The sequence below is a fragment of the Puntigrus tetrazona genome, unplaced genomic scaffold (assembly GCF_018831695.1).
Source record: "Puntigrus tetrazona isolate hp1 unplaced genomic scaffold, ASM1883169v1 S000000715, whole genome shotgun sequence".
Classification (NCBI taxonomy): domain Eukaryota; kingdom Metazoa; phylum Chordata; class Actinopteri; order Cypriniformes; family Cyprinidae; genus Puntigrus; species Puntigrus tetrazona.
The window spans coordinates 343,975-368,800 of NW_025048327.1; the positions used below are offsets into that span (position 1 = coordinate 343,975).

The 24,826-nt window shown below is 38.2% G+C and overlaps 2 protein-coding genes and 1 long non-coding RNA gene across 7 annotated transcripts in view; all 3 read left to right on the forward strand.

The window, feature by feature from the left end:
• lekr1 (leucine, glutamate and lysine rich 1) overlaps nt 1-5,489 on the forward strand; it is a 77,904-nt gene extending 72,415 nt beyond the window's left edge. For all 3 annotated transcript variants that reach the window (XM_043232835.1, XM_043232834.1, XM_043232836.1), the window contains one exon: nt 1,863-5,489. In XM_043232835.1, the coding sequence (XP_043088770.1) occupies nt 1,863-2,228 (366 nt within the window). In that variant the 3' untranslated portion in view covers nt 2,229-5,489. The remainder of the gene's footprint in view (nt 1-1,862) is intronic.
• Nucleotides 5,490-13,944: 8,455 nt separating this feature from the next.
• On the forward strand, nt 13,945-19,098 carry LOC122335078. The gene is made up of 2 exons (XR_006248918.1): nt 13,945-14,163; nt 18,263-19,098. It is a non-coding gene; the product is annotated as an uncharacterized LOC122335078 (long non-coding RNA).
• A 1,398-nt stretch (nt 19,099-20,496) lies between these two features.
• Nucleotides 20,497-24,825, forward strand: LOC122335083 (galaxin-like). 3 transcript variants are annotated; one of them, XM_043232839.1, is made up of 8 exons: nt 20,497-20,552; nt 20,647-20,691; nt 21,905-21,932; nt 22,082-22,176; nt 22,307-22,441; nt 22,576-22,749; nt 22,956-22,992; nt 24,787-24,825. In XM_043232839.1, exons 1-8 carry the CDS (start codon nt 20,528-20,530, stop codon nt 24,794-24,796), a joined length of 549 nt encoding a protein of 182 aa, XP_043088774.1. In that variant the 5' UTR covers nt 20,497-20,527; the 3' UTR covers nt 24,797-24,825. The 3 variants fall into 3 exon arrangements, with proteins under 3 accessions (XP_043088774.1, XP_043088776.1, XP_043088777.1); XM_043232841.1 differs by lacking the exon at nt 24,787-24,825 and adding an exon at nt 23,238-23,307; XM_043232842.1 differs by lacking the exons at nt 20,497-20,552; nt 20,647-20,691 and adding an exon at nt 20,979-21,141 and having other exon boundaries at nt 24,787-24,819.
• The last annotated feature ends 1 nt before the right edge of the window (nt 24,826 follows it).

Genomic DNA, 24,826 nt, shown 5'->3' on the forward strand with positions numbered 1-24,826 from the left:
ATCATCGTTCTTCGTTTCTCCTGAGTAAGCTGCACTGGGGCTTTGCTCACTCTTCCTCGCTGTGGTCAGAAGCTGTGATATAAACTCTCTGCGGCTTCATGTGTCAGACAAGGAGAGGAGTGAAGCAAAGGTCAGCGTGTCTGCACAGATGCTCATATAGTATTTAACCTTTACTGACACACACACACACACACACTCTAGTCTCTCCAGTGCAGAGAGTGTGTGTGGGTGGATGAGCTGCAAGCATGGCTGGTATGTGTGTATGTGTGCAGGGGGAAAATGGGTGCATGTTTTTGATTAGAGATGGTTACATGTGACCTACAGACCAAATTGGGATTGCCACCCACATTTATAGCACTCTACAATAACCTTTTGGCTTGTAAAATTTAAAATCATAATTTGTATGCAGTTTTAATTAGGAAATAATTGACAAAAGACAATGTAATTACTGGAAACAAATGCACACTGAGATGGCAATGTGACCATGAGAGCAAAAAAAACTTTTTCCATATGTTCTTCCCTCAACTTAGTCACACATTACTGTGCTAAAATGTAATTTGAATGAAATAATCAATTTAATTAGTCATTTAAATTTAACAGTGGTGCAGAAAATGGTTAGTATTATATTTTTGAAGCATATTACAGTCAGAGAGAGTACTGTCAAGTTTAACAACTCAACCCAATCACGTGTTTTTCAACATTTTATTGTAATCCATAACTATATTCAAAGTACTTATTTTATTGCTGCCATAAATGATTTCCTACACGACACGAGGAGCAGTGGCCGCAACCCTGTCACAAATGCATTTAGATGTCTATATTTATATTCACATAATTAAAATTATAAATACATGTACTTGATATATAAACATAACATATTCTTCTGAAATATGTGCATGTATATTGTTTTTTAACCTTTTTCCTACCCCTTGTCTTTTAAATCAGTGTCAAGGAGTAGGGGTGCATATATATATATATATATATATATATATATATATATATATATATATATATATATATATATATGTACTATACGTGTATGTGTGCTACAGAATTTCAGGAATAACCAGTATTTGTCAAGATGTATCACACATGGTGTTTCCATGTAAGGCCACTAGAGGGAACGTTTCTTTATTATGTTTGTTTCTCTGGACCCATAAATCATCGCTTTGGCAGTCAAGACTCGTTTCATCCAGCTGTGTCTCATTTTCTTGTTTACATATCTTCACATAAGCCTGGCTTTCTCAATCTTCTGTTATGTGTTTTATTAACTTTTTTTAAGTTGATAATCACGCTACTATAAACCTGTACCTTCTTAATAGCCTTTCTGATATAGATCATTCAGAACATCTGTCAGCACATTAGAAACGAAGCATTCACGAGAGCCTTTACAAATACATCTGAGCATGAGGTAAGGTTAGAATCCATTTCTACCTTATGACCACTAGATGACACAGTTTCACTCAAATGCTGGTCAGAGCCTCACTCCCAAGCACACGCAGATCTGTGACGTAGATTCAGAAATTCCCAGGGCTCGTGTATGAAGGGTATTCCTCGTGCATGTGAGTTTTTGCAGACACGTGTGTGTTTTCTCTTGTGCTCACGTCACAGCTCCAGCTGCTCTAGATTCTTTCCGAACGGCGTTTCCCACATTCCTACTTTCATATGGTTCAAATCAACTTTTATGTTTAAGTACTGCAAACTGGTGAAGTCATTTGATGACAGGTTTTTCTTTTCCATGATCTCCCTATGGGGATATAGATGAGAAGATATTATATAGTTTTGGTGTGTTGGTATGTGAGAGATATGAGATCGTCTCATTTAATATGATCACCTTTTTTCCCCCTCTCTTTGCCTTTTAGAAGTGCTTTCTCGAGGAGACAGTAAGACGTGAGTGTGAAGAAAGGGAAGAACTAACCTCAGCCCTGAGCCTGGCTAAAGAACAACTGCTGGAACTCAAACGCTCTATAATAAGACCAAAAGAAACCCAGACACACACCCAACTCTCCAGACTTACAGGAACACACACAGACCTCCCCTTCCCCAAATTCAATCCCAGTCCACCCAGCCGTTCTCAGGCACACAAAAACAGCTCTCGGTCCACACTGAGCACCAGCCGTTTTCCAGAGAGGAATTCTGGCAGTGGGAGTAAAAGTTCGACATCCTGGCACGGATCTTCACTGCCAAGTCCCACCCTGCCCAAAATCAGCAAAGAGAGGATGACTTGAGCAAAAGCATCACTACAGTGAAGGGCAGATGGGACAAATTTTGATTCTCACTAGAAAATCCTATAGATTGTGTATTTTTAGGTCAGAGGTCACCATGTAGTTGGGAAGTAGCTAATTACAAAAATAAAGTACATAAGCGAACTCTTTAAACTAAAAATCGGGGTACTTTTACCTGAGTTAAATTAAACAGTATTCAACTTGCCAAAAGTACAAAAGAAAGATAAAAGGTGCCAACGGAGAATCGGGATGAGCTGAAAAAAAGAGAAGACAAAAGTGCTGATGAAGAAACACGGGAAGCTAGTATCTCACTTTTATCTCACACTACCGGGTGGAGCCCTGCGCTTCGGGCAATAACAGACAGTTAGAAACAAGCTTTCTGTGAAAGTAATTTCATGACGCTGCTGTCGGATTTAATATTGTGTAATCGCTAGGTGAAAAGAAAGAGTAGGCGGGTTTGATGCCGGTAGTACAGTATGACACAGCCTTTTGAAAAGCGTGATTGGTTGGTTTTCCTCTTTTACCGTTCTCATAATTCACAATTTAGAGTCTCACGCCCCCGAGACGAAGGGAACTTTTAAAAAATTTAAATTTAAATTAAGGGATAATGAAATTGATATAGATTTTGGCGAATTTGCCATTATGATGTTATCTAGTAAGCTACATACTTTTCAAGCATTTCTAAAAGTGGCACACACTAAAGCTCTTCAGCCAGTCTGGACTGGTTGTAAAAACAAAAACCCACACACAGATTCTCAGTCACAGCCGAGGGACCCACAGATCTCTTGGTAAACACCTGCGCACACTCATCACTGAAGTCATTAGATCAACTACAAATTTCACAGAAAATACTAAGCAGATAAACATTTTTTTTTAATATAACATAAAATAATATAACTTTATTGATAGTCAGTTTATCTTCATTTGTCAGTGATTGCTTGCGTTTCGTGTGTGCGAACCTTAATGCATCTTATTTTTCCCAGTAATAAACTGAACTTCACATACTCTTTCAGACGCACGCTTGTAATCAAAGAATGCTTTCATAAATAGAGCTGGCCTGGGGTCATTTTCCAATCTTCCTGGTTATCTTGGCTGCGTTACAAAAAACATTGTAAGTGCACTGTAGGTCCACTGGTTTCCGTGGGTCTATAATCTTTTGGCAAATGCAGCTGTAATCTGTGTAATGCTTTCATTGACTGCCAAATGAGTGACATTTTTGTAATTCTTTATTCTTCTTTTTTTGTTTGTTAGTTTTGGAAACATTGATACAGCAACAACACAGAAGGCAGGAGGTCTAGAAGGAACGTTTTTGCATACCTCTGAACTTCATTGGAGCCTAAAAATGACACATACAGTAATCATTGTGGCTGTCATGAACTCTGTCCATGGATTTCAATTTGATCACCACCAGAGGTCACTCTTATTGTATTTTTACAGTAACTTACTGGCAGCACTGTTCTCAGTAAGTTAATGTAACTGCCCCCTTTACAGTAGTTTAGTTCCATGTTTTCCCATTTAACAGAAATAGTTTTTCTGAAATCTATAATCTGAGCCGGCAATAGGCTGCCAACTTTAGACCGCTGCCTTCGCATCTCGTGTAGCTGAAAAAACCCGATGCTGTGACTTCATAACATGTTCATAAACAAACATTACAGAGTTATTTTGATAAAATATTTAGCATGATGCATTTGGTCACAAGACATACAAGAGCCAACAGCATTTCACAACCAAGGCTGACGCAACACAGGATGAAATTGAATCATTTCCAGTATCATTCACGTCTGCATTCTGATGCCAAAATAGAACCTGCACATAAAAAAAAAAAAAAAAAAAAAAACAATTCTAAAGGGGTACACTGTGAATCAGAATATGACGCCAAAGGTTCCTGACCAAGAGACAATATGATGATTTGGGAGTGAGAACAGTATGCAGCAGACACCCCGACCTCAACAAGTTCAAAACTGCATGGCTGATTTCACACAAGTGGCTCAATGTTGTGTCTACATATTTATATGTCTAACAAGAGAAGACAGAGAGATTGGCGCACTTAACTTGCATTGCCCAAAACGAGACGTTTGTCTGCATTCGAAGTCTGGAAACGTGTCTTAGACATTTTAAACATACTCCAGCAATTGAGTTGCTGTAACTAGCAGACACTGTCATTATTGTACAGACAGACTGTTATGAAACCCTTTCATTTGGCACAAATCATGTTAGGCAATAGCAAATCGATGCAAAACACCATATTTATCTACTTAGTAGGCTATTTGAATACTTAGTAACTGACATTTGTTTAATGTTAATGATGTAATTATTGCCTAATGCTATGAGACTAGAGTAAGTAAAATAGCTTACATACACACCATATGCAATTAAAAACAATAACCAGTTGTAATGCACTTTATTGCTTTTTCATGTTTTACCTGAGTCACAACAGTTATAATTGGTTTAGTTTAAATGTGCGATATTCAAGTATGTGGAAAATGTGGTGTTTCTCGAACAATCCCCCTTGGTTTTGAGCCTATACAGTAACGGTCTCATGTACAGAAAGCCAAAAGCGCACAGTTTTTGAAATCCGTTCATAGTGACAGCTTGGCCTAGTTGGATTCTATGGGTAGGGAAATTGTCATGATACAAGCCGGATGTATCTGCAACCAAATTGAGCCACATATTGATTTTACTCTTTACCGCAGATCTTCTCGCAAGATGAAAGAGAGTTTGATTACTTTACTGTAGACTGGAACTCTTGCTTGGTGAAATCCGTCCTCACAATTTCAAACCAATAAATCAGACACCTTGTAAAAGCGGTGCACTGTCACCTTGTTTTGCTCATCATTAATTGTAAATCACTGTTGCTAATATCTAAGGGATTCCTGAGTCACAGTATGGAAAATTAAACAGACGTAGAATTGTTGGCCAGGCTTATTTCCACAGGGCATTCCAGGCATTCCTCGAATGTCAGAAGATGCTATAAATATTTAAGAATGTAAAACATTAAGAACAGATGAATCACATGAAAAGAGGAGAAGGCAGTTTAGTCTTGTCAGAAGTGCCTGAAAAAATGACAGAGATGTTTAAGAGATGTTCTAAGCTTTTTTCCATAAGAAAAACCAAAACAATTTTGGAAATGTTTGCTATTTGTGGTATTGCAAAACATGCATTTTCCTTTCGGTGTTATTATTTGTGGTTCCAATAAGATAAGATGAAATAGTATCTCATGTGACTAAAATAGTGCCTCTCATGTGAACTTCTCAAACCACAGCCTTTTTCTTCCAGTAGTTTCAGTGTCTAGCCTAATAAGCATCAGTAGCTCTAATGCCTAGAAGATGGATGTGTCTCTTGTGGCCAACTGTAAAAAGCACGCGAACCCATGCAAACATATCTTAATTAATAATATATGCTCATCACTTGTTTATATATACTTACTTTTCATATCTGAAAGAATAACCGAGCAGTGATGGAATTTCAATAGTGAAATTGTTCAAACACCTACGCAGTCATTCATCTGCCAAAACCCAGAGTACGGTAACGTGGCTGCAACTTCATTTAACCCTTCTGTGTAGAATTACCGTTTAATCTGAAATATATGATTGCCAACCAAGATTAATATCTTGATCTTCAGTTACATTCACGCTCTTTACATGGCGTGTCCTTCATGTCGTTTGTTTGACAAACAGAAAGCCAAGTTTAATAGATGGGGGTCACTTTTAAAGTCACATGACTTTGTTGTTGTTGTTGCAGATCTTGATTATATTTAAAACACATTAAAATACAGTAAAATAGCCCAGCTAACAAACACAACAGTTAGGTAAAGTATTGGTCATTTTTGGTAATTTCATGACTTACCAATAGGCTACATAACCACAAAGTTGTGCGCACGTAATTTCATTATCATTCTATTGTGTCAATACATCCTTCTTACATTACAGGATAACCAAGAACGTCCCAGATATGTACTCTGTTAATAATATATTAGCAGTTTTATGACTTACTGGCAACATAACCACACCGTTGTATGCTCATAATTTCATTACCGTCTTACCATTTTGGAGAGACACTAATGTTACGTCCTGTGGACGTATTTTTGGTAATGTGTGATCTTGAGAGGGTGATGTCACCTATTGGGCATGTTTGGGGTTGCATGTCTTTCTCTCTCCCTCTTGTTGCAGGTTGTTAATTGGGGCCCAGCTGATGCTCATCGTTGATCAGCGCTCTGCATAAAGATCGCAGAGGAACCATGATGGTCGCTGACGGCTTCGTGTTCACTCTTTTCCCTGATCCAGCAAGGGTTGTATTTAGGGTGGCCGATTATGGTCTTTGTCTCTTAGTCTTGTGAGGGAGTTGTTCTCTCGCGAGCTATGGGAGAGCATGTGGATGCTCTGGTGTTTTGATTTGTTTTCAGTTTTCTTTTAAAACTTTGTTTGTCTTTTGGAAGCGGTAGGGAGAGGGTGCCATTTTCTTTGAAATGGAGGTTTTGCCTATGTTTACATTAGTTAGGGAGTAAGGTAAGACTCTGTTATTTATTTACTTTATTTTGAGTAGGTTATTTATAATATTCAACATAGTTAGAGAGTTTTGTTTATTATGTTGGCCTTGCCCTCTCCTGAAGATTTGCTTCCTTTGTCATTCTTTTGTTAAATAAATGAAAGATTTATACAAGACTGCGTTTGTGCTTTTCTGGATCAGGGGATTGATGTGACCGTCAGACGTTTTTTTTTTTGTTTTGGTTGATTTTATTTGTTACAGCCTCACGTTCCCCCTAGACAAACGGGGAGGCTCGTAACAAGTGGGGGCTCGTCCGGGATCTCTTTTTCTCCTCATAAAGAGAGAGTTTAAGTTATGGATCGTAAAGTGGACGATTTATTCCGTTCGCCCTAAATTGAAATCGGTAACGATCGGGATTTGATAAACCGCGTATTGTGGTGAGTACTCTTCCTTTTTTCTCTCATGGTTTGACTGTTTTCATCTGTGGGTGGGGAAAGAATAGGGAGACGCATTATGGAATTTGATCTAACGGCATTCACGCTTGCGCCTCGGTCGACGTTTTTAATAGTTGTAGAAAAAAAGACTTAATTTTGATCGCGGAGTTCTTTGATATTAAGATTCAAAAGGATACCACTAAACAGGTGCTTAAAGAAGATCTATATGAGAAATTGTTAGCTGCAGGCATTCTACCTAGGCAATCTGGTGACGATGAGCTTCAGATGGGTGTGGCAGGGGATACTGATGCAGTGAGTGTTCTGGCACAAGAGGTGAGTCCGAATTTTGATTCTGGACCTCAGGATCCAAGGATTGTTTTAAAATTAAAAGAGATGGATCTCCTAATTAAGAAACAAGAATGTGAGGCAGAGAGGATTAGATTTCGTATGTTAGAAAAGCAGGCAGAAAGAGATATTGAAATGCGTAAATTGGATTTGGAATCTGAACGGTTGGCCCGAGGGCCAATTTCTGTTCCATGTGCTCAACCTAGGTCGGTATCCTCGCCTGTAATTACGACAGCTAGCACTGTGACTGAGGATTATTCTCAAGTTGATTCGGGTGAAGTGTTTGACGTTAGTAAGTATATTCGACTTGTGCCTCTATTTAGGGAGGCTGAAGTCGATTCTTACTTTATTGCGTTCGAGAGAATTGCGACTAAGCTAAAATGGCCAAAAGAGATGTGGGCTTTGCTGTTACAATGCAGCCTCACAGGGAAAGCTCAAGAGGTCTGTTCAGCCTTACCTATTGAAGCTTCCCTTGACTATGAAACTGTAAAGTCTGCTGTTTTGCGTGCGTATGAGTTGGTCCCTGAGGCCTATAGACAAAAGTTTCGGGGGCATGTGAAAACGGTCAAACAAACTTATATAGAGTTCGTGAGAGAAAAGAGAGTGCTCTTCGAGAAGTGGTGCATTTCTAGCAAGGTTACATCATTGGAGGAGTTACAGGAGTTAATCTTATTAGAAGAGTTTAAAAATTGCGTACCAACTAATATTGGTGTATATTTAAACAAACGAAAAGTTACTTCTCTTGCTACTGCTGCTGTTTTGGCAGATGAATTTGTGTTGACACACAAGAATGTTTATTTTTCGGGTGCGACGGTCAAAACTCCAGTGGGGGACGTAGAAAATTCGACGCCGCGTGTTACACGTTCGTTTAAGGGTGAAACGGTTCGTAAATCAAGTGGGGGTGATAATAAGCGAGTTTGTTTCTTTTGCCTCGATCCGAATCATTTAATTGCAGATTGCAAAGCGTGGAATCAGAAGAATGGCGCTTTTAAATCTAAGAATGGCGCTTTTAAACCTAAAAATGTCGCTCTTGTTGAGTCCGTACACTCTGTTAATGAAGAAGAGCCTTCTCAGCCTTTTTTGTTTGAGGGTACAGTCTCGTTATCATCTGATTCCGAGTTTAAACCTGTAGTAATTTTGCGTGATGCGGGTGCAGCTCAATCGTTTATATCTGCAGGCGTCTTGCCGTTGTCTGATTCTTCCTTTACTGGTAATGAAGTACTGGTACGAGGAATTGAGATGCACTGTGTAAACGTGCCGCTTCATGCTGTATATTTAAAGTCGGATATCGTTAGTGGGATAGTCAATTTAGCTGTGCGTGAACGGTTACCTGTGGATGGTGTTGACTTGATTCTTGGGAATGATCTTGCAGGTGGCATAGTCTTCCCTACACCGATTGTGACTCGCATGCCTAATACCTATTTACGCTGTGATATAGCTGAAAAGTTTCCTTCTGTGTTTCCCTGTTGTGCGGTTACTCGTGCTCAAGCGCAGAAGTTTAAAGAAGTGGTAGACCTGTCGAAAACTTTTTTAGCTAAGGACATGTCTAATTCTGTAGAATGTACCTTGTTTGTATCACCAGATTCTGATGCTGATGTGCCCTCTTTGGGGGAGGAAGGGGATGTGGAGACTTCTTTGAAGGTTGGCAGAGAGTCTTTAGCTGCAGCACAGAGAGCAGACCCTTCTTTGGCGAAATGTGTAAAGGCTGCTGAGAGTGGTGCCCATGATTCTACATCAGGAGTGGTATATTTTTGGGAAGAGGGCTTGCTAATGCGCAAATGGAAACCCTCAAAAGAAGAGCTAGGATGGCAGGAGGTTCAGCAAATAGTTTTGCCATCTACCTATCGGTCACAGGTTTTGAAACTCGCCCATGAAAATTTTCTTTCGGGACATCTTGGTATAACAAAAACTTATTACCGTATTTCTAGGTACTTTTTCTGGCCTGGGCTTAAAAGCTCTGTTTCCAAACACTGTAAATCCTGCCATGTTTGTCAGATAGCAAGCAAACCAAATCAGAAAATTCCTCCTGCGCCTCTTTGTCCAATTCTGGTGGTGAATGATCCATTCGACCGACTGATTATTGACTGTGTCGGGCCGATGCCAAAAGGGAAAGCAGGACATCAGTACATTTTAACAATAATGTGTGCAGCAACTCGTTTTGTTGAAGCGATTCCAATACGTACATTGAGGGCTAAGGTGGTGGTTAAGGAGCTTCTTAAGTTCTGTACTACCTTTGGGCTACCAAGAGTCATTCAAAGTGACCAGGGCTCAAATTTTACCTCAAGTTTTCAGGCAAGCTTTGGAGATGCTTGGAATTGGTCATCAAATGTCCAGTGTTTGCCATCCTGAATCACAGGGGGCTTTAGAGAGGTTCCATCAGACTCTCAAGGTGATGTTACGACGCTACTGTATCAAGACTGGTAGAGATTGGGCTGAGGGTCTTTCTTATTTGATGTTTGCAGCAAGAGAGACTGTGCAGGAGTCTCTTGGCTTCAGCCCTGCTGAACTCGTTTTTGGACATACTGTGCGTGGTCCATTAAAATTATTGAGTGATCAACTGTTAAGTCAGTCCCCTAAGCCTGTGCCTGTTGATGAGTACGTTACCTCCATTCGTGACAAGTTATGTAGAGCACGCGATTTGGCTAAGCTACATCTGTCTGAATCTCAGTCAGAAATGAAGCAACGATTTGAAACAAAGCGTGAAACGAGACTTTGTGCCTGGGGATCGAGTATTGGTTTTGTTGCCTATGCCTGGGTCGATTCTGCATGCCAAGTTCGCAGGTCCATATTTGATTCAAAGGAAGTTGAATGAAACAAATTATGTCGTTGCTACGCCGGACCGAAGGTGCAAGAGTCGTGTTTGCCATGTAAATCGGCTTAAAGCGTATGTGAGTAGGACTTCATGTGACGACCATAGCAATCTAGTTGATCCTCCCTTCACTTGTGCTGCTGTTACGGTGAGCACAGTGGCTAAGTTTTCTGCAGAGGAAGGTGAATTCCCAGGCGGAGACTGCCCTATTTCCCCTGCCCGCCTTCAGAATTCTGTTATACTGCAAGATCTTTCTAGTTTTCTTTCACATCTTACTGCAGAACAGTCCCAGGACTTGTTGGAGTTGTTGAGTAACTTTTCGACCTTGTTTAGTGATGTGCCTGGTAGAACCTCTGTCTGTGCCCATGACATTGATGTGGGGACTGCTAATCCAATCAAGCAGCATCCGTAGATTAAATCCACGAAAGCGTGAAGTTATGAAAGCAGAAGTTGACTACTTGATAAGGCATGGTATGGTTGTACCCAGTCAGAGCCCATGGAGCTCCCCCTGTCTGTTGGTACCTAAACCTGATTCAACCTTTCGATTTTGTACGGACTACCGTAAAGTCAATAGTATAACAAAGCCTGACTCTTTCCCTCTTCCTAGAATCGAGGATTGTGTTGATAAGGTTGGTTCAGCTAGATATGTTACTAAGCTGGATTTATTGAAGGGATATTGGCAGGTGCCTCTTACTCAACGAGCCTCTGAAATATCTGCATTGGTAACCCCCGATAGTTTTCTACAATATACAGTTTTAGCTTTCGGGATGAGAAATGCACCTGCTACATTTCAGAGGATGATGCATCACGTATTGTCTGGAGTTCCAGATTGTGAAGTGTACTTGGATGACATTGTGATTCATTCAAATGATTGGGAAGAACATTTGAGGACTCTTAGAGATGTTTGTGGACGCTTGGAGACGGCATCATTAACACTGAACCTGGCAAAGTGTGAATTTGCTAAAGGTACGATCACTTACTTGGGCAAGCAAGTTGGTCAGGGACATGTGAAACCAATTGATGCTAAGATAGCAGCCATACTCCAGTTCCCTGTTCCATCTAATAAGCGTGAATTGAGACGTTTTCTGGGGATGAGTGGTTACTATCGAGCCTTCTGTCCAAATTTTTCTACTTTGGTCTGTCCACTCACTGACCTCCTTAGTATAAAACAGGAGTTTGTGTGGTCTACTGACTGTCAACTTTCCTTCGAAGCCGCAAAGGATCTCCTTTGTCAGGCTCCTGTTCTCTCTGCTCCTGATTTTTCAAGATCTTTTAAGTTGCAGGTGGATGCAAGCGATAATGGTGCTGGAGCAGTGTTGTTACAGGAAGATCAAGATTGTGTTGAACATCCCGTTTCCTATTTTTCTAGAAAGTTCATTGGAGCTCAACGGAATTATAGTGTGATCGAAAAAGAGGCCCTTGCACTATTATTAGCTCTTAAACATTTTGATGTGTATTTGGGAAACAGTGTTACCCCTGTGGTGGTTTATACTGATCATAACCCTTTGGTGTTCCTTTTTCGTATGTCAGGTGCAAATCAACGCTTGCTACGGTGGTCCCTTACTCTACAAGAGTATAACTTGGATATCCGGCACAAGAAAGGGGTGGAAAATGTTATGGCGGATGCCCTTTCGAGAGTATGAGAACTACCAAAATGTTGTCCACTAACTAAGAGTCAAATAGTTGACCTTTTTTTTTTTTTTTTTTTTATATATATATATTTGTAGTCTTAGTGGTGGGGGTGTTACGTCCTGTGGACGTATTTTTGGTAATGTGTGATCTTGAGAGGGTGATGTCACCTATTGGGCATGTTTGGGGTTGCATGTCTTTCTCTCTCCCTCTTGTTGCAGGTTGTTAATTGGGGCCCAGCTGATGCTCATCGTTGATCAGCGCTCTGCATAAAGATCGCAGAGGAACCATGATGGTCGCTGACGGCTTCGTGTTCACTCTTTTCCCTGATCCAGCAAGGGTTGTATTTAGGGTGGCCGATTATGGTCTTTGTCTCTTAGTCTTGTGAGGGAGTTGTTCTCTCGCGAGCTATGGGAGAGCATGTGGATGCTCTGGTGTTTTGATTTGTTTTCAGTTTTCTTTTAAAACTTTGTTTGTCTTTTGGAAGCGGTAGGGAGAGGGTGCCATTTTCTTTGAAATGGAGGTTTTGCCTATGTTTACATTAGTTAGGGAGTAAGGTAAGACTCTGTTATTTATTTACTTTATTTTGAGTAGGTTATTTATAATATTCAACATAGTTAGAGAGTTTTGTTTATTATGTTGGCCTTGCCCTCTCCTGAAGATTTGCTTCCTTTGTCATTCTTTTGTTAAATAAATGAAAGATTTATACAAGACTGCGTTTGTGCTTTTCTGGATCAGGGGATTGATGTGACCGTCAGACGTTTTTTTTTTTTTTTTGTTTTGGTTGATTTTATTTGTTACAGCCTCACGTTCCCCCTAGACAAACGGGGAGGCTCGTAACACTAAAACCCTTGTTAATAGCATTGTTTTTAAAACAGTAACAGTTAGTCTGCTGGTGTCTGTGAGTTACCATGACGATCTAGAACATCAGCTGCTGGAGAGGAGAGGATGTGTATGAAATTTCTGTCATTTTTGCCGAAAAAAGTTCAACAATTGCCTCGGATTGCTTAATGAACGTTACCTACAGTCTGCTACTCTAAGCGCTTTTGTTAATATTTATACATCTGTAATTATGGTATTTTTCCTTAATTATTTGAAATGCAAAGTTACGCTAGCATAACATAACGTTATCTGTTTATAAAGATGCTGAGCACTGAATACCTTTAAAGATGAACAACAGTGCAAATACTAATAAAATATTAATACTTTGTATTTTACTGAGTGTATTTTACTGTTCTTGTATGTTTGTTTTTCAAAATAAATACACTGAATTCGAGGCAAAACTATTCGAGTCCCAGCTCTCAGCGAGGTTGTGGCAAGGGGACAAACTCCTCTGTTCCCTCCATCAGGGAATGAGGGTTGCATACATAACAGAGACGTTCCCTGTCTGTCAGTCACTACCAGTTATGTTGTGACGACAGACTGGGGTCCAATGGAAAATGCAACAACCCGAACCTGTTACCACCTGATAGCACTGCGATTGTTGGCAAGCGACGCATTTCAGACTAATCCAAAGGTTTACAGCCAAGACATCAAGACATGAGGCAATGATGTTTAGATTAAGATTACCTTATCTTTCATCAAACAGTCATTTGACTTGAATCTGTAAAAACGCTTATAACACCATTCACTGTAATATGTAGTAAACCTTAAAATAAACATTTTTCATACTACATGAAACAGGTGCAAACTCACCTGTAGCATTCAAAATGACAGAAATAGGCTTTTTTTTGCGTTTGAATTTTCTTTATTAAAACAATACAATACAGTATCAGTCGAGTACAGATGTTTAATATAAGTAATTATCTTGAATTGTATTATTGAATTGTAATATTGACGCATTGCTATTTATCTTGAATTTGCTCCAACTAAAGGCCAGTGTGAGGCTAATGTTGTATTCATCAGCCATAATAATGTAATATAATACTTGTCATTTGGTATTCTCTTGATTTAAAAATGAGAACAAGGGACCATTTAGAAAACTAATACGATTTGTCTTCCGAATCCACAAAACAACCCTCATAAGGTAGGGCAGGGCTTACATTGCTCCTTAGTTCTCTTGCGCTTTTTTTCCCCGTATTCCCTCCCCTCTCCTCCTCGTTTCTTCAGATGAATTTGACAATATTTGCCAGTCTTTGGTATCTGCTGCAGAAGAAGAACTGCATATCACAAGCCATCCCAAAATCACAGCCTGCGTTTCAGAGACTTTATTTAAGAAAACACCAGGTTTACTGAAGTAAGTCTTGCAGAATGCAATTTTTGTATGAATGTTTTACATTGTGCCTTTGTAGTCCTTGTCTTGTGCTATTTAGTTACAGAATAATGCTAAATATCATTTGCTTAGGTAGTTTATGATGAAGTCAGATTATGCAGCATGAACATTGCATGTTTTTTTTTTTACTGTAAGAAATCTTTCTAAAAGAAAAATTACAATTCTCTAAAACTAAAAACATCAGACATATCAGAGCCCCATATATATATATATATATATATATATATATATATATATATATATATATATATATATATATATATATATATACTTATACTCCACCTCCAACAAATTAATAATTTCTCTAACATTCTCAGACTCTTTTGAACATACTGTGTACATCAAATCACTCATTTTACAAACATACACTGTAAATGTTCATATATCCCATTATTTAAAGGTCAACCAACTAAGATCTTTCTTCTATTGCATCTGTTACAGTGTGCTTATGTTATAACATTTAGAGTTTGTCTTTCAGATCCAGTCTTCAAGTTGACTAATTCAAACCAAAGCATAACTAAATATGTTTAACCAATGCAACCAAATAAACAGCAAATGAGAGAAGAGAATAGCAAACTGTACAGACAGACACCCTGTGTTTTAACAGTTCAGTGGTTTTAAAATTAGCTGGACAACCTTTCATTGTTTCCAGCCAGCCAGATAACAATAGAAACTAGTATGTAAATTTGCTTAACAAAATATTAACGGTGCTTGCCATATCAAAACACGGGAAGGTTAGAGTTGCTAGGGTGCTTAATAGTGATTATTAGGTCATCTAGGCTTTCATGATGGCAGAGATTAGTTGCTAGGTGCTCCGAATGGTTGCTAGGGTGTGGCTTGACATATTTAAAATGATCCCGAGAGACTAATCTGAGACTGCCTGAGATAAATGAGCCCACCAACATGTCTCTGTGATATTATCATGTTATCGAGTTGTTCAATACAAAATTTCTATAGTAGGTAAAACAATGCTCAAATGCTGTTTCATGGGCTGATTCTCACAGTAGTATATCTATGGGGCACCTTTGGGGGGCTCTTGCACCCCACTGCAGGCTATGTTCTTACACAGCTTGTCAGCTGCTTCAAATGTGGTGAGCCACATTTCAATGCTACGACCTGTTAAATTTTGCCTCGATGCAAGGTCTGTGGAATTTGTGGCCTATTTTTGCCAGCTATATAGTAAAGTTATCCTCAATCACTTATAAAAATCATAGGTCTGTTTTTTTTCATGGGTCTGTGATAAACCTTACCATGATTGCCAAACAGAACAGTAATATTGATGCTAATGATAAGGATCTTTGAGACTGATCTTCCATTATGGGCACAAGTAAATTGTCAAACTAGAATAGAGTATTCTATAACTGTTTACTGATTTTCTGTTCTCTTAAGTACTGTGTGTGAATTTGTATGGATTCTGTTCTTCATTTGTGTTTATTAAGTTTTGGGTGGACATCTGTTTTCTTTGCATACCTTTGGAAATGTTTGGCCTGGAATGTCTGAAATTACTGGCAAACACTCTGGGAAAAAAGACAGGAAAGAATGTTCTTATTTCTTAAAGGATATTTTTTTATAAGTAGAATCAGTTACAAGGGTGTGCCTTAGTGCCTCTGGTAATGGTTCAGGAATTTTTTTATTTCTGCATTCTGTTAAAGTTAGGTCATTAATGATGTGCATTAAAGGAATAGTTCATCCAAAAATTACCCCATAATTGACTTTCTTCTTTCAGATGAACACAGACGGACTTTGTTTTAAAAATGTATCCTGGCACTTCCAAGCTTGGTAATGCTGGTGGATAGTGGCCATTATTTTGAAGTTATGTGAAATGGCATATATCTGTTATAAAACTAACTCTGAGGGGTTAACGCATGTCTTCTGAAGCAGATCGATGGATTTTTGTAAATTGTTTAAATTTAAACTAAAATTAGTAAGTTACGCATTATGTTATTACTCCCCGTAATATTACGTGTTATCCCCTCTGAGAAGTATAGGTAGGCAATGCCATTTTATGATGTATGTATGTCATGTTATACCATTCCCAAAACCTTCAAACTGGCTGTAGTTAAGCCTCTCATTAAGAAACCACATCTTGATCCCAAAGACTTAGTAAATTACAGACCAATCTCTAATCTCCCTTTTCTGTCAAAGATACTAGAAAAGGTAGTATCCTCACAACTGTATTTCCTTTTAGAAAAAAATGGTGTCTGTGAGGATTTCCAATCAGGTTTTAGACCGTACCATAGTACTGAGACTGCTCTCATTAGAGTTACTAATGACCTGCTTCTATCATCGGATCGTGGTTTTATCTCGTTATTAGTGCTATTAGATCTTAGCGCAGCATTTGATACAATCGATCACAACATTCTCTTGGATAGACTAGAAAACCATGTTGGCATTAGAGGAAGCGCCTTAGCATGGTTTAAATCATATCTATCAGTTTGTAGCACTAAATGAGGAGGTATCATATCAATCAAAAGTGAAATATGGAGTTCCTCAAGGCTCAGTGCTAGGACCGTTACTTTTCAATCTATACATGTTACCTCTGGGAGATATTATCAGGAGTCATGGTGTTAGCTTTCACTGCTATGCTGATGATATTCAGCTCTATATTTCAGCGCAGCCTGGTGATACACACCAAATTGAGAATCTAACAGAATGCATAGTCGATATAAAAAGCTGGATGATGAGTAACTTCTTAATGTTAAATTCTGAAAACAACTGAGGTGCTAATAATTGGACCTAAAAACCCCACATATAATAATCTAGAACACAGCCTATCACTTGATGGCTGCTCTGTTAATTCTTCATCATCAGTTAGGAACCTAGGTGTGCTGTTTGACCGCAATCTTTCCTTTGAAAATCATGTTTCTAGCATCTGTAAAACTGCGTTTTTCCATCTTAAAAATATATCTAAATTACGACCTATGCTTTCAACCTCTAATGCAGAAATATTAATTCATGCGTTTATGACCTCGAGGTTAGATTATTGTAATGATTTATTGGGTGGTTGTTCTGAACGCTTAATAAACAAACTTCAGCTAGTCCAAAACGCAGCAGCCAGAGTCCTTATTAGAACTAGGAAGTATGATCATATTAGCCCGGTTCTGTCAACACTGCACTGGCTCCCTTTCAAACATCGAATAGATTTTAAAATCTTATTAATTACCTATAAAGCCATGAATAGTTTAGCTCCTCAATACTTGAGCGAGCTCTTATCACATTATAGTCCTGCCCGTCCGCTGCGTTCTCAAAACTCAGGCCATTTGATAATACCTAGAATATCAAAATCAACTGCGGGCGGCAGATCCTTTTCCTATCTAGCACCTAAACTCTGGAACAATCTCCCCAACTCTGTTCGGGAAGCAGACACACTCTGCCAGTTTAAATCTAGATTAAAGACACATCTTTTTAACTTAGCCTACACATATACACCAACACACCTTTTATTATTCAAATCCGTTAAAGGATTTTTAGGCTGCATTAATTAGATCAGCTGGAACCGGGAAACACTACTCCTAAAATACGATGTACTTGTGACATCGTAAAAAAATAGCATCTACGCTAATATTAGTCCTGTTTCTTTCTCAATCTGTTTTCACAGTTTGTATCCAGACTAGATGGTCGATCAGCACCCAGAGATTATGTTCATCAGAGACCAGAAAACCTAGATGTGGACAGATCACCAGATCCTGATGCACACACACACACACACACACACACACTAAGTCATTTACACTATCTGACACAGCTGCATTTAAAATTGAACTGGAAGTTAAGTTCTGGGCGTCCGGTCAGAGGAGAACTGGCCCCAAGGTTTTTTTTTTTCTCCATTCTGTATGGATGGGGTTTGGTTCCTTGCCGCTGTCGCCTCTGGCTTGCTTTGTTGGGGACACTTAACTTCTAGTGATATTTAGATTGTATATAATAGTAATAATAGAGTATTGTAAGCACATATCACTACCATAGTTGATAGCTGCTTTATGGAGCCTGCTCAAATTTTTTTTCTATAGTCATAGTTTTACCTTGCCTGTTTTCCTGTGTTCTGATTCTTGTCCATGTTTTTCAGGTTACTAATTCATCTTGCCATTCGGATGCCATTATATTTGCACCTTTCCTGGACTTTTTTCTCATGTTATCGGATTACCCCTCTTGTCAAGCCCTATTGGATATTGTTTGCTGATCTTTGGGTGGTCTGTTTTTTTGGACTGCTCTTATTTTGCCTCTGTTATACCTGTTTCCTGTTTATCTACCCAAACTTGTTTTTGGCCATGTCTTGGAATAAAGTTGTGCATACGGATCTGCATGTTTTCTTTTCATTCTGAAAAAATGAAGAGTATGGGACACCATAATGTCCTTTCCATTCCTTCCTTTACATTTCCTTAAAAGCTACGCAGCTAAAATGTAAATTAGTTCCACGTTTTGTTTTTGACTGCAGTTTCTCTTTTCAGTATTCTTCTCTGCAGTGTCCAATCCAATAGGCTCATTAAAAACACTAGATGGGGCACATTGCAAATTACATTATTTAAAAAAAAGATGTTTATAAAGGAAGCAGTTTCATAGGTTCATTGTCGCATTCCTTGCATTGTTTTGTGTCTGATTAGTGGGTGTATCCGATCGTGCGCGAGCTGATAGAAATCAGCTGTGGCTCGTTCACTCTCGCTATTTATTGTGTGCATTTGGTCTTGTCTTTTGTCAGTTCCTTCCGCGTCCTGTTTAGCTCACTGATTCTCCGGACTCCTAGTGGCCTTTTCACAGTCTGGTTTTGACTCTGTTTCCCCAAGTGGACGCTTAAAACTGGCTTCTCATGGATTCCCTTTGCGATTCCTGGATTTCCTACTCTGAGACTATTTACTTCCTGAGAATTGCCTTATTGTTCTTTGTCAATAAACTCACTTAAACTCACTTTAACCGCACTTAAATCCTCTTTTTCTGGCGTGACAGTATTAGCTGTTATGTTAGGACATGTCAGGAAAATAACATCATAGTGTCCTTTTTGATCTAGTTATATTTCAATGTGGCACAAACCATCACAGATTTTCCAAATGAACATCCAAATGTTCCTACTATGATTTTTACAGAGCCTGCTGATGCAAGATTCTGCAATGACTTTTTTTTTTTAACTCAAAGTTTATAGACAACAGAGACACCAAATACATCAAAGACCTATCAATAACAAAAGCCAATAAAAGTGTAACCTCATGTCACCTGCATCTGTGCAAAAAAAAAAAAAAAAAAAAAAAAAAATTCATTGCTTGAATACACCCCAACAGCTACAAGCCAAGGGGCAATTAGCACATACAGTCTGCTCCTGCATGACAGGGAACAACTCTGCGTATGAGCAGTTTTCATAATAACAACTGCCCTCTTGACTTGTCATTTGCTTCCTTTTGTTTCTGTGCATAAGCAGAACATCCAAATAGTAATATTTTTCACAAATGGGCACCCTGTCCAGTTAGCACTAATCATAAGAAACACATAAAAAGGCTGAATAGGCTCAAGGTCAGCGCAGCCTTTTGACTGGTAACCAACTGATTATCTTTCCAAATACGAAACAAACGATATAGGTACAAATAGGCAGGCAGGTTCTGGTGGAGGACGGGCCCCCAGGAGGAACAGACGGAGGGAGAAGACAGGAGGGATCCGGAGCAGGAGGAGATCCATGGGATCCAGAGCACAGCCATGATGGTCCACGGTGGATATTATCAAATATTATCAAAGAAAACTTTAATAATTCTGCATTGTTTATTCATTTGATCTTTCATTTAAGAATAAACCTTTAAATGAAGTAAAAACGTAGAGGTGGGGGAAAATCATGTTAGAAACTAAATATCTAGTCACAATGGCCACAAATATTGGTACCCTTAGATATTCTAATGATTAATATATAGTATATAGTATTAATATATAAAGTATAGTCCCAATACCAAAATATAAATAATTAAAAACTGAATATATATATATATATATATATATATATATATATATATATATATATATATATATATATATATATATATATATATATATTCAGAGGAGAGAGAGAGTTTATCTAATATTTAATATGACTAAATTGTGATATTATAGATCTCATTATGGATCTGCATTTAACCCTATGCACTGATACTATAGTGGTGCTAAACATCAGTAAAATAAAAATGAATTGAATCACTATTATCATGTTCATACTTGTTACTTCCTTTGTGATTTTGGGCATCACAATTTGTGCTCCTTCCTCACTGCAGTCTACAGAGGCGGAGTTTTTTTTTAGTACATAAATTCTGATCCCACTGTCCTGTGATATAATTTAAGCTTTACTGAACAGGGATACACAATGGAGATCTACACACCAACTGCATGTATGACAGCATGCATACTTTTTCTGCATTACCTAGTATTTGTTGGATTTTTTTATTTATTTATTAAATCATTACTTTGTATTTTTTATTGCAGGTGTAGTGACAATCTTGTACATTTTTGCCACATCCTCTGCCCAAGGTAAGTGATGGAACATTATAATTATACTTTAGATGCTGGCATGCAATTATTATTATTAGTTTTATTTTACTTATTTAGACTAGTTATTTTTACGAGTGGATATTCAATAGTTAATTACGCGAGGCTAACTATTCTAAATAATATATGAGAAACTGGCTGTAAAGTAGATGGACAATCTTTTTTTTTAATGGAGGCGGAGATGTTTGACTCTTGAGTTTCCATTCGTCGAGCTCGCGCGTGAGAGCGTTCACGAGCTGTGCTCGTGCACTGTGCTTTCTCAATTTTGCTTGACGAGGTGCCTGGCCGTGAAGCGCAAAGCCCCAAAACTAAAAACTGCGTATGAGGTTTAAAAACTTCGGAGAAGGAAATGTTAGAACAAAACACTGTTACACGCCCACCGACTGAATACCGCTTTGAATGGGCGGCGAGGGACAGAGATGAGGAACTGTGGTAACCGTAGTTCTTCGGTATAACTCAATCTGGATGTTTTGTAATGAATTCCGTTTTGTTTTATTTCAATACATATTTTGTTTGGTTCGTTTGTTGATTACGATGAACGACTGTTTTAGGCAGTTCGTTACCACGTTGTTTTTGGTGGAGTGGGGGAAAACGCTATAAGGATTGTGTGATGTTTTTTTTTTTCTTCTTCTTCTTCTGTGAAACAGTAAAAAATGTGTTCAGAAGAGAGAAAAAAAAAACTATAGTAGTTTTAGTGATGTGATAAATGAGGGCAAGAAAAAAAGTCATTCTAAAAATATAATTATAGTTTTATTAAATAACACATACTCCCTATCTACAGGCCCTACTGTCCTCATATCATATATCTGATTCGGCTTTTTCTTTTGATGTTTTACCCCACTCTGCCCATACCCATACATAACAAATACAGATCTGTTTTAAAAATATAAATAGCCTCTTAAAATATCAAAACCGCCTTTCTTCCAGAATTTAAGTCCTTTTATCTAGCCAGTTGGGAACTGTTAACTGTTAACATGTGCCTTTTTACACCCCATTTATCATAACAGCATCAACAAAAAAGCAAAGTCAGAGGCAGAAAAAGTTAATGCCTTTTGATTTTGAGATTACAATACATTTGCACTGATAAATTTGCACCAAGACCAGGAACTTGCATGAAATCAATGTCATATTCATGTTGAGTTGCAAATAAGGCTAGATTCCACATTTCATAATAAATCATGTCTTTCTTTCTCAGGAATTTGCCATCATGACAGAGGGAACCAGTGAGTGACCTAACAAAGAACCTTAACGTTTCATAAAATATTTTATTATTTTTTTATTATTATTACATTTTATCATAGACCACTTAAATGTATACTAACAGAATGATTTGTAAAAATTAAATAAGAGTGATATGTCTTGATGTTATTAGAAAAGTAGGTTTCAGTGGAAGGATGGAAGGCCACCATCATCTGCACCGCTGTGGGAATGTGTCTTACAAAATCTCTGGAAGTTCCTGCTGTAATGGTAGGAGAGATTCTTGCAGCTGTGATACTGTGGTTGCTGAAGCACTAAAAGTATAGATGTGAATTGTAATGAGTTTAGGACATATATAAACAGATTTAAAACTTTTAGATTGTATTTCAATGTGTTGCAGATAATATAACTCTGGGATTAAGCCAGCTGGTGGCTGACTGCTGTGGTTCTGTAGCTTACAATCCCCTTAATGAGATTTGCTGTAATGGCAGAATTCTGACTCGAAGCAGCACTAATGTGAAATGCTGTGGCAAAGGTAGCTGATTCACTTCATGTAACATCAACACCTTGTTCAGATTTGACATATTTTTGTTGAGGTTGACTGATCTTTATACCATTAGATCAAGAAAACCTCTTTTATAATGAGTTTTCTCTTACACTCATTTACAGACATGTACTTGACAACGACTCATGTTTGTTGTGGTGGCAACAATATATTACAACGGAAGGAAAATCATGCTTGTTGTGGCAAGGAAACGTTTGACGTGACAACCCACTGCTGCTGTGCTAACCCTGAACTAGAAGTAAAGCCTAAAAATGAAGCTTGCTGTCCAAAAGCAACAGGTGTGTGTAAACAGATCATATAATGATTAATAGATCGAATAATTAATAAATAATTTTAAGAAATGTGGTGCAAGTGGCCACTAAAAGTAAAGAATGTGAGTCATACCTACTATTGTCTTTCATGTGGTTTAGTCATACAGTAATAGATCTGTTTGTTTTAGTAGGTTATAATCAGATTTTGTTTTTTTTTTTTTTTTTTTTCACAGATGAAGGAAAATTTCAGCAAGTCTCTCCTCACACTCGGTGAGTCAAACAGACAAGTAACAGCTACATTTATTCACAGCATTTCTTTCTCAGTGGCTAAACATTTTCATTTTACATAATTTTGTCTCCATTTGAAAGTTACTTTGGATGAAAAGGTCGGCTAAATGCCTAATGCAAATATACATTCAGGTCCATTTAAATTGGGAAATTAACACAATGATTATAATAAGATTTGCAACCATTTTTATACACATTCATTTGCTGTTTGTTTGTATATATTTCAGCGTTTAGTTTTGTCTTCAGCATGTGAAATGCATGCTCAATGGGATTGAGATCAGGAGATTGACTTTTTTTACTTTCGAAAACTCCTGGGTTTTTGCTGTACGCGTTTGGGTCATAGTCCATTTGTACTATGAAGTGTCGTCCAATCAACGTTGCTCAATTTGACTGTATCTGTGCAGACAGCATATTCCTGTACACTTCAGAAATTCTTCTGGCTGCTTCTGTCCTCTGTAATATCATCAATAAACACCAGTAACCCAGTGCCGCTGTGATCCATGCATGCTCATGATCACACTTCTACACCATTTTTCACAGATGATGTTGTTTGCTTTGGATCATGATATGTTCCAAGCACTCTGGATACTTTTTTCTTTTTCTTTCTTTCTCAATTTCAGCCATCCAAAGAATGGTCTTTGCAAAGTCTGACCTGGCCTTGTTTGCACCTTATGGTGAACCCTCTGTATTTGCTCTTTTGAAGTCTTCTCTTGATTGTAGACTTGTGACATGTCTACCTCCTGGAGAGTGTTCTTCACTTGGCTGGAGGTAATGAAAGGTTATGAATGTTTTTTCTGTACCATGAAGAGGATCCTCTGATCATCCACCACTTTTGTACTTTGTGAACGTCAATGCTGAGATCACCAGTGCATTCTATTTTTTTTCTCAGAATGTACCAAACTGTTGATTTGGCTACTCCCATTGTTCCAGCTATATCTCTGATGGATTAAATTTGTTTTTAAGGCCTAGTAATTGTCTGTTTTGTCTGCATGGTGTCACGAATCTTCCAGGCTCTTCCACCAGCCAACCACCATCCAGCACACCCATCAGCCAACCGCAACGCAGAGTACTAATCAGTCACACATGCACATCATCATCACCATCATCAACCCCAGCATAAAAGCACACACCACAGTTTCCTCAGTGCCTGGTCTTGTTGCTACACAAAGAATACTGCTGAAGTGCTATTGAGTCTAAGTCTATTGACACATACCTCTTGTCGTCTCCTCCCGTCCAGTGCGTTCTGGTCTCAGTGTGTGGTGTGTGCTCCAGGTCCTTCGTGTCGAGATTCAAGCTCCTGTCAATACAGAAAGTCAAATCAAGTCATTGTCATTTGCAAATGAGACTTCCTAAAGGCTTTCCTTTCCTTTCCTTTCCTTTCCTTTATATGTATATATATGTTTGTCTGACCTCAGCAGTATCTGTTCCATGTAGACTACTGTTGAAAATATATATAACATATATAATATATAACAGTTTTTTATGTTTGTATTTACGTGTCACTGGAAATCTCAAGCACAATCCCAAAAACTCAGGTAAAGCACTTGGCATTCTCATTGTGTATTAATATTTTTACAAACCTCTCTTTGGTCAGATAATTATCTTTTGTCAGATTCAGTGTCTATTGATAGTGCGTTCAGTTTAAACTTGCTTAACCTGTCATGAATATTGGAAATTCTAGATATTAGTTACATACTTATAATAGTTTATTAATTACTGTTGCAATATTGTTTTGATAATTATTGTTGCGATAATCTCACACTCATTCTGTTCTAGACTTGGATGAGTGTGGAACAGAAACCTACAATCCCGTGAA

Bases quoted from the DNA above. Each gene is read 5' to 3' on its own strand.
- LOC122335083 (XM_043232839.1), top strand. From the start codon at position 20,528: ATGGAGATCTACACACCAACTGCAT. The intron at 20,553-20,646 runs GTATGACAGCAT...TTTTTATTGCAG, and splicing joins GATCTACACACCAACTGCAT to GTGTAGTGACAATCTTGTAC. The intron at 22,177-22,306 runs GTAGGAGAGATT...AATGTGTTGCAG, and splicing joins TGGAAGTTCCTGCTGTAATG to ATAATATAACTCTGGGATTA.